Source organism: Brienomyrus brachyistius, chromosome 4 (assembly GCF_023856365.1).
Source record: "Brienomyrus brachyistius isolate T26 chromosome 4, BBRACH_0.4, whole genome shotgun sequence".
Classification (NCBI taxonomy): domain Eukaryota; kingdom Metazoa; phylum Chordata; class Actinopteri; order Osteoglossiformes; family Mormyridae; genus Brienomyrus; species Brienomyrus brachyistius.
The window spans coordinates 1171484-1181395 of NC_064536.1; the positions used below are offsets into that span (position 1 = coordinate 1171484).

General features: G+C 43.2%; 1 protein-coding gene across 1 annotated transcript; it reads left to right on the forward strand.

Moving 5' to 3' along the window:
* The first annotated feature begins 54 nt into the window (after nt 1-54).
* Nucleotides 55-9446, forward strand: si:rp71-1g18.13 (uncharacterized protein LOC560271 homolog). Its single transcript, XM_049011665.1, has 8 exons — nt 55-1374; nt 2280-2347; nt 4104-4193; nt 4354-4416; nt 4687-4726; nt 4928-4979; nt 6462-6876; nt 7379-9446. The coding sequence occupies exons 2-8, from the start codon at nt 2288-2290 to the stop codon at nt 8237-8239; spliced, it is 1581 nt and encodes a 526-aa protein (XP_048867622.1). The 5' UTR covers nt 55-1374; nt 2280-2287; the 3' UTR covers nt 8240-9446.
* The last annotated feature ends 466 nt before the right edge of the window (nt 9447-9912 follow it).

Consider the following 9912-nt stretch of genomic DNA (forward strand, 5'->3'; position numbering starts at 1 on the left):
GGTTATGTCTGATAATTGCTTTTGACTTAGGAATCATATGATGTGAAAAACAATTCTTTGCCCAAAAACTTTTTTCCCTCATGCTTCAACACAGTGTCATAAAACAAAGCAGCCTTTTTAAAACATAAAAGCGACGTGCCATATTTACCTCGGGGATAGATACTTGGGTGACTTAGGTTCGTTGTGTTTCATAATTCTCATAGAAAAAAAATGGTGGTTTTGTATTTTACTGGTGTGCAAAACGCCGTCAGAACGACTTCCTCGTGCCATTATTAGTTAACGGATAGGGCAGCCCACTGAAATACTTACGTAGTACTTTGAGAACATTTATTAAAGGACCATTTACTGGAAGGACTAGCAAGGTCAATATTCCTTCAGATATATATTTTCTGGTTCTACTTCCTAGACTGCAGAGTAAATAGTCACCAGATTTTGTGGGTAACTATTAAACCTCTGGCACTAGTTACATGAGTGTAGAAACCACTGTCTCAAGGCTCTGTATTTATCGTAAGTATTTTTATATCATAATTGGATTACGATTATTTTTTTTTTACTTCTTTGAAGAACCTTAAGGAACGATGTGAAATTAATTCCATAATAACTCCGCATCACGTATTAAATAATTAGAAACGCAATCCAGTTTTTAGATTCACATTGAACAATGATATGACATACATATGAAATAGGCTATAAAGCTGTTGGCATTCCAGGTGACAGTATTTCGGGGTGGTTTTGAGGTCAATGGGGAAAATATCAAGCTTTCCAACCTGCCAAAACGCAAACATTTTATGTTTAAAGTTTATCGGAATCGTAAACCATAGAATTTAATGTCTTCCGCGTGTTTGTGGGAAAGAAAACACATTCTTCGGTTACCAAATTATACTTTTAAATGTATTTGTTGTCTGTTATCGTGTACCGTCAAACTGCGTTTACCAGTCCTAGGCAAAAAAGTCTAGACGCCGAGGACTTTTTCAAGGGATTCACTCTCCCTCCATAAACCACTCCCTAATCTAAAGAGAATTTAAGTTTACAAAGGCACGAATATCCAGGCAGGTAAATTAAGTGTGTTATATAACAATTATTGGAAAATCAACTTTGCTAAATAGACTAAGAGTAGTAGAACGGGTCGTTTTAGTAAAGCAGGAAGGTTTCAATAGCTAAACTTAGTGTCTGACACGCTTGGTCAGGCAAGGGAGTTTTTTTAAATCTTATACGCCCAAGCACAGAAACCCGCGAGCCATGATCCGGCAGGACTGTGCCTGAATGTGGCGACATGTGCGTCCTCCGTAAAAGCGGGCGTCCGGATCCACCGCAGGGTTTTCTCAAGTTTGCTTGACTACCTATCAGGACATTTTACTGTACGCATAAATACAGGTATGTATTAAAGTTTTTCAAAATATAATCTTTTTAAATAGCACATTTATTTCTATCGTATTTGTATTAATGTACATGTCTGTACGTGTCTTTTGTTATATTTTTTGAGCTGGGAAAAGTTTGTTTTGCTATATTAGTTATCCGAGTGTATACATACATCATTAACATTATATTCTGTTACAGTAACTTTGGGTTCCAAAGATAAATCTCAAGTAATTTAAACAAATTCGTGAAATCACTGTTGTTTTGCTTTGCTGCAAAGCAAACAAGGAAGGGATTGTAACTGCGCTCGTGAATCATCTGTCGCAATGGGACAGGAGTGACGTACGTGGCTCACGTGACTTTCTGGGCCACGGGTACCGCTGATATGAAGTTTCAGGCTTCGGGTTTTATTGTCAAATTCTGGGTATACAGTGACACTCATGGACCACAGTTGCAGGGGTGGGGGCCGTGCATGGGAGGCTAAGACAAACAGCAATGCAATACAATGTGCAATATAAAAAACAGTGCTATATTAGAAAGCAGACGTGATAATGAATACAGGGATAAATATATATATACACACATCGCAGAGAACTGTGATGCGTCGGGGAAAAATCCGCGATATAGCGGGGATCACTGTAGGCATGCCAGTGATAAATCACTGTCTGTATCATCACCATTTAAAAGTTTCTGCTTTTTGCTGTGATATGCTGTATGTGCTTACCCTGGAACAGCCTGTCGTCATTTGTTGTTTGCCTGTGCCAGTATGTAAAATTAACTCGTTAATTTTTAACAAGCCTTCATTTTCCTTCGGAATGTTTTCCATTGCGGTCCCATTCTGTAGTGTGCATTGTTGCTTTACTTCTTGATATCACACCAGTTTGCTGGATGCATAATTAATTAATCTCTCTCTCTTGGAATAGACATAGAAATGTTGAGCAGAATATTCAGCAGAGCTCCCTTGCCAGTGGAAAACTGCCTACCTGTGCAGGTAAATGCATTGCCATTCTACGCAGATAGATTGATTTTCTTTGCTCTCTGGAGACATCCAATAGATAAATATACAGCAAGGACAGCTTATGTTAACGGACTAAGAGAAAAGTAAGTGACGTTCTTTATAACTTAACCCTTAATAAACTCAAAAATAGTCTGTGCTGATTCACCCTGGTTTTCTTTCCTGGACAAATGATAGCTGATGATCAGTATATTTAGTTTCCCACAGATCTTGTAGTCAGTCTGCACATCTACACATTCTAGAATGCCCACATCTCTTGTCCCTTATTAAATTGTTTTATGCATACCAATGTACACTATAAAGACAATAAGATTTAAATTGAATTTGGGCTTGGATCCCGTCCTGTCTGTGAGAGCATAGCATGTTCACGTACATAGTTACTTGAATCAGTGTCTCCATATTGTCCTTAGTGTTTGATTGTATGCGTGCACTGATTTCCCATCAAAGGCGTCTCCTGTCTTGTGCCCTGTGATGGACTGGTACCCGTCCAGGGTGTCCCCTGCCCTGTGCCCTGTGATAGACTGGCATCCCGTCCAGGGTGTCCCCTGCCCTGTGCCCTGTGATAGACTGGCATCTCTCCCAGGGTGTCCCCTGCCTTGTACCCCGTGCTCCCTTTGAAAATGGATGGACATTTGAAACAGTAATAAATTGATTTGGAGTTATATATAATGTGACCTCATCTGTCACAGGACACTGTCAACCTGGAACATCCCTCCATACAAAGGTTCCCAGAAGGAGGCAAAATGTGCTTTTTTCAGTGTAGTGTTACACCACACTGAGTGGTGCGTGAATGTGCCCTGTGCCCTGTTGGCGTGCCATTCTGGGTGCCATCCTTTGTGACCGTAGCCTGTGTAATAGGCTCCGGACCCCCTGCAATCCTGAATAGGACAAGTGGTTTTAGAAAACGGATTAATGGATGGATGTTACACCACACTGACACTGTGCCAAGTACAATTTCCAAGATGAAATGTCACTTTCATGTAATCATTTGCATACCTAGTAATTAACTTTTGCATGAATCCCGATTTGTTTACTTATTGGCTGAGGAATAGTTAAAAAATTCAAAGCATTCCTCTATTACTAACCTCTGTTCATCTACACAGGTTTCTGCGTCAACATATAACTTTATCTGTGCAGGCTGTTATATTCCACGATGTAACACGATCTTAAATTTATATCTATTTTTACTCTTGTTATTCTTTATCTTTATGCTAAAATGTATGTTTTTATGTATTATTTATATGTATATTGTAAGTGCCTTTTCTTGTACTGTGTAAAGCTGGAGTCACGTCGTCTTGTCTCTCTATATACTTGTATATACAGTAGCTGAGATGACTATAAAGTTTATTTTGACTTTAGCTGACTTTATTGTGTGACCGAGCACTAGTATTAGGACTTTTTTAAAAGTAAACACGAGTTGCCTGTAGTAAGGAGAGGAGTTCCACACACGCGTATTTCGATGTGATGATTAATTTTTAAACTGTTAAGCCATGCATACTGTGTTTTAAAAATTATATGCGCGACTAGATGGATTCTATAGCGGCAGTCGGCATCGTAATCTACCGCGACAAGACAGATTCTGTCGTTCGAATGGAAATGACGTAGGGGCTTGAGAGTGGAAGGGGCCTTGCAGAGTACACGCGCTCTCAGACCCCTTCTGCAGCCAGACCCTTCTCGTTGCGTTAGCACCTCAATGTTGGCTGAGTGTATATGACTGGTCATTTAACTGCAGGATACACCTGCCTGCAATGAGCTCTCAGCCCAAGAGGACAGCACTGGCAATCTCTCCGAAAGCAGCACAAGGGTCAGTCTGCCCATTCAGGTAAACCATTTTAATGTCCTTAAACTCAAAGGTGTACTTGGCTATATTCTGCCTTCCCTGGCAGCTCTTGAAGATGTGCAGATTATCTGCATATGTTTTTCTGTATCGAAAAAGGTAGAATATAGCAATGCATATCTGCTCTGACACAACTGTCTTCCAGGGGGACTTTGAGAAAATACATCCCGACACTAGTGATCCAAGACCCTCTGAGGACACAGAGGAAGTGGGTCTTTGTCTTCTGACATCTCTCTCTGTTCCTGACCATTCAGCTTCTTTATAATAATAAATATAATAAGCAGTAGACCTCACACAGGTTGACACCTTCGTGGACTGATGTGGTGATGGATCAGCAGATGACTGAGTCTAGTTGTAATGCTGCAGTAGATAGACTACATACGCAATTTGATTTTCAAAGTTTTGGAGGGATTCTGTCATTGTGAAGGTGTCAGTGTGTGCATGAATGTAAGGAACAGGACTCTCATCTTTTCCCCAGGATGGTGAAAGCTTGCTGGATTGGTGGAGAGGGGTGGAAGGTGGGTCCTTTTTTTAAAAAAAAAAAAACCTTGTGTTGTATGGTGCTTTTCCACTGCCACTAGGGAACCAAGCTGTACCCGAGCTGGAACTACGTAATTCTTATCACAGTACGGCTTGGGGACGGCTTGGGCATGGCAGTCCATCGTTGAGAATATAGTTCCAATGGTTTTGTGTGCATTTCATTCTTTGCTGCCTGGCAGGTTGGGAAGAGTGGAATAAATCCATTAATATTCATGAGGATATGGAGGATGTGTAAGTGCTCTCCTCATTTCCACTTTCTCATTGCTTCCTTTTCTGTCTTTGTCTTGGCTGACTTTGTGCAAACGAATCAATATTCTTGCAGTTATTTTTGTCCCTTATTAATCTAGTGCTTCTTCTATGGCTATGATTGCCCATTTAGAATTTTCACTGTATTTAAAGGCTGTATCACAATATTATAGGTAGAATACACAAATAGTCTATTAATTAGACTAATTAAGTGTCTATAAGAGGAAGCTCACCCCCACTTTGGGTGTTTGAAATTTTTTGAGTGTTGGACCTGTGTTCTGTGGATTTTCTCTGATGGTCCAAGTGCAGTGTCTCTACATTGCCCATTGTGGGTAACTGTGTGGCTTTGTCCCACACAGCACACACTTACACGCTACCACACTTGGCGGGTGTGCTCCCTCGCTTAGTGCGAGTATCTATGGGAGTCCCATTCCTCAAATTACCCAAGGGCAGTGCCATTAATGTCGACTTGGCAAATTTGGCAAATACCGTGGTCTTTGGCTAAGAATGCAGAACACAATGTACTGCATTGATGACCACTAATGTTTATATCGACGTCTTCCAGCATATCAGAGTACAACGTGCCTCTTAAAAAGTTTCCGTTTAATGTGCAAAGTTGAATAACAAATGCTATACATGTTATAATGGGCAGCGTGTGGCTCTGTGGGCTAAGCCTATTCCTCTGTAATTAAAAGGTTTTCAGTTCAAACCCCGCCTCAGCTGCGGGTCCTAAAGCAAGGCCCTTAACCCCCAGCTCCCTGGGCGCCCCAACAGGTGGCTGCCCTTTGCGCACAACTTACTCTACAAAGTAGCACGTTGAAAAAAAAAAGAAAGACAGTTTCCCCATGAGGCTCAATAAAGTATCTAGTATTATTTAAATAGCCTAGGTTACAGCGAAGGACAGCCCTCTAACACAAATGACAACGTAGCTGTACATAGCATGTTCAAGTGTGTCCCATTGTTTTCAGGAAACAGCTCTTAACATAGACATGCGCACTTACGGAGGGTGCAGTAAGACATGCGCGTCTTACGTCAATATACCTCGCCAGTGTGTCGTATGTCAGCGCGCTTGCACTTAAGTTGGGGAAATAATAATAGATACTCTATTGATCCCCATGAAGAAATTCTCTTTACACACCCCTCCCTCCCCCCCCCCCATTCTCTGTATGTGAGAGGAAATTGGGGGTGAAGGGCAGTTAGCTGTTGCAGCACCCAAGGAGCCCGGGGGATAACGGCTTTACTCAGGGGCTTGCAGATGAGCCAAGGCTGGGCTTGAACTGGTGACCTTCTGGTCACAGGTATAGGGGCTTAGTGCACTGAGCCACACATTGCCACAAAGCTGGCTTGTACCTTGCAATGAATTGGCATCCTGTACTGTTCTGTTCTCTCTAACATGAGCTCCAGCATCTCTCTTAGTCCTGTGTTGGATTAGTGGTTTGAAAAGGTCTTCTTTCCTTCTTTTCCTAGTGTGGTGGAACAGGCAGCCGACCGCGTCTACATGGCTGCCCAGCTGTTCGTGCGTCTCCTGGAGCAGCACAGCGACTCTCTGCACTGCCGCGTCCGCGAGCTGCTCTCCGTGGCCGATGCCGCCGACGGCTTCCACAAGCGCACAGTGGCGGCCAGCGTCGGTGGGGGCGTGGCCAGCGTGGCCGGGGGCATGGTCACCATCAGTGGCTTGGTCCTCGCCCCCTTTACCTTCGGCACCTCCCTCGTTGTCACTGCCGTCGGGATTGGCGTGGCCACTTTGGGTGGCCTCACCTCGGCCTCCGCCAACATCACAGACACGGTCCACTCCAGCATGGACCGCAAGAAGGTGGAGAAGATGATCCAGGATTACCAAGAAGAGATGAAGGACATCAAAGAATGCCTGGAGTTTGTGCAGGTCGGTGGATTTCCTGAGTACACATCTACTCATTCTCATACACTCAACTCTGTGCAGATCTAAAAATGGACTTATATGCTACACAGTTTAAAGATATATAAAATATACATAATTTATGAGTGTGCTGATATGTCCTGATATATGCATTGATACTGCATTGTCAGATGCAACAAAAAATGCACAGAACAAGACAGATCTACCCACATATACTTATGTAAACATGCATCTATTTGGCCAGCACTTTTATCCAAAGTAACATATAACTGGGAAAGCAGGGTCAGCCTGTTCATGGAGCAGTTGGGGTTAGGGGCCTTATTCTAGGTGTCGGCCACTGGACTGGAACCGAAACCTTCTGATTATAGTCAGAGTCCAAACTTGCAGAACCACACACATGTATGTGTAGTGATGGAGAAAATATGATACTATAGAAATTATTTGCTGTATTTTTGACCCCACTAGATGGTGCTCTTGCCTCACACGCCTTCTGTTTTGCCCTTTGCAGGAGGGTGTGGATGTACTGCGGCAGTGGGACTTTGAGGAGTACATGGAGAGCCTGTCTAGGCAAGCACTGAACCAGAACCTGAAGCATGTGATGAAGGAGGGCGGACGGGCAGGGAAGGCCCTGTTCATCAACACAGAGAAGCTGGTCAACACAGTGCAGGTGCTCAGTGTGGCTGGCGGAGCGGCCCGAGCAGCCCAGGCAGTCAGTATCGCCACCGGAGTAATGTCTGCGCTCTTCCTTGCACTTGACGTCTTCTTCCTCGCAAGGGACTCACACGAGCTACACACAGGTGCCAAAACCAAGTTTGCTGCCAAGATCCGAGAGGTCTGTAAGGAGCTTGAGAATGGTCTGCAGGAGCTGAAGCGGATCAAGGAGGAGTTACAGAAGACCATGAATGAGGAGGAGCTGCAGATGGAGGAGGAGAAGGTCCTGTTGTCTGATGTGGATGAACTGGCCCTCCTCGAGAAACAGCTTGACCAACTGGAAAATGAGTTTGACGAAAGAGCCCTCAAAAAGAGCCTGGGTGAGGGCCAGGGTAGGGCTGAGAAAGACGGGCAAGGCAGAATCGAAAGTGTGATTGTGGGCAGAAAAAATAACGAGGTCAAGCCAGGACAGAAGAGCAGGAGGGATGGAGGTGTGGAGACAGGGGTGGAAATAGGCCTGGAGAAAAAGTGGGGGACTGAAAATCATGGGACAGGTATGATGGAAGAACAAAGAGGAACAGACAGAGCAGAAGATGTGAAGAGGGGAAAGGAAGACAGATTAGCATGTGCTTCGCGGCCTCGGGCCTATGCTTTTTACGGCAGTACAGACAGTGGATGTATGGGTGGGGCTAGTCTTACAGGGGACACCTCCAGCTAGTGATGGATACAATGACACTTCATGAACCAGTTGGTGTATTTTTTTAAACCCCACTAGATGGTGCTCTTGATTTGCTTTGGGGTATGCTTAGTTCCCTTTTTTGAGCAGAGAGCAGCGGAGTCAAAAAATACAGTAAATGATTCATGAAGTATCTTTGTTTATATATTTCTCTATCACTGCCTCCAGCCAGACCACAGCACATAGGACAGCCATTGCTTAAACAGCCACTGCAAAGCTGAGACATGCTGTTTTGTAACATTCTTGACTACTCAACCAGAACATACTGATGATCTGTACTTGCTTAGTACTGATACAAACAGCACCTTGCTTTTTAATAGAAAATTATCAAATTAACAGAGGAACCAAGTCACCAATAGAACTTGGTTCACTTGATGTAACACTATTTAAGTGTAACATTGTTGTGTATTTATATGGTTATTGCTATAATTTATTTATCTGATGAATTTTTTAAATGTATTTACGTAAATGTCATTGTTGTGCAGGAAGACCTACAAAACTCGTGGCTCTGGGCTTGTTCCTGCCTGTTGAGGTGGAATGTTAGAAGGGTCTCATTCCTTTTGACAGCAGATGTCACTGTGGAGAAAGGAGGCACATGCTGTGTCCAAATTCAGGGGCTACATCCTCCGAAGGCTGCATTCGCCAAGGCTGCATCCTCAAATGTAGTCTAGAAATGTATACTTCTTTTGCTAAGTCATGAAGGACCCACCTGATGGATCTCTTGCAGTCCAGCATATCCCTATATCCATTGCGTATAGGTAAAGTGGGTATGTCCTGACTAGGCAATAGGAACAGGGGGGAATAGGAAATTATCCCTAGGCCACACCATCCCATTTACAATGTTTTCTGTTCAACCTTCAAAAAAAAAAAACAGCCTACAAAGGCTAGATAGTGTCATAGTGTCCTTTGAAGGATGCAGCCGCAGAATTTGGACACAGCGTGTCCTTTGAAGCATTAGTGTGCATTTCTTATGGTCCCGTGTTGAGAGGGATGGAATCAGTTAAGTCTGTATGAAAACTGAGGGAGGATACTCTTTGTTGTGTTTCAAGCATTTCAGTTTGGTTCAGTTTACAACAATGTAGATAGTTTTAGTAGTTTTATATAGTATGTATCAATGGAACCAAAGAACCTGGAACACCTCATAAACAGGCCTTGTGTATAAAATAAAACTCATGCCAACAGAACAGAAGCTATTTCAGTACCGACTCATCAATGCCACCTTCTTCAATATTAATGTAACAAGCTGGGGTCTCTGGTCAATCTGACAATCTGATGTGTCAGATTCTCATAGCTGAAGATCAGCAGTGACAATGCAGTTCTGATGTCTTGGGAAAGAAGAACACCACTATCAGGGGAACCAGTCCATCCTTTTTCCAAAACCCCTACAGTGACCAGGTAATCATCACCACTGCCACTAGATAGCATATTGGCCCCTTGGTTATAATGGTGAGAATGGTGGTAAGGTTTTACCTTACAATCAGCTAATGCCAGTCTATTTTATAACCAATTACACTCCAACACAGAGTCATACACTTTGAGCAATTTAGAGCCTCCAGTTACCTAACCGCATGTCTTTGGATTGTAGGGGGACACCTTTGCGATCATGCAAATTTTACACACAAAGCATGGTCACCTAAAAAAAATCAGAGTCAATT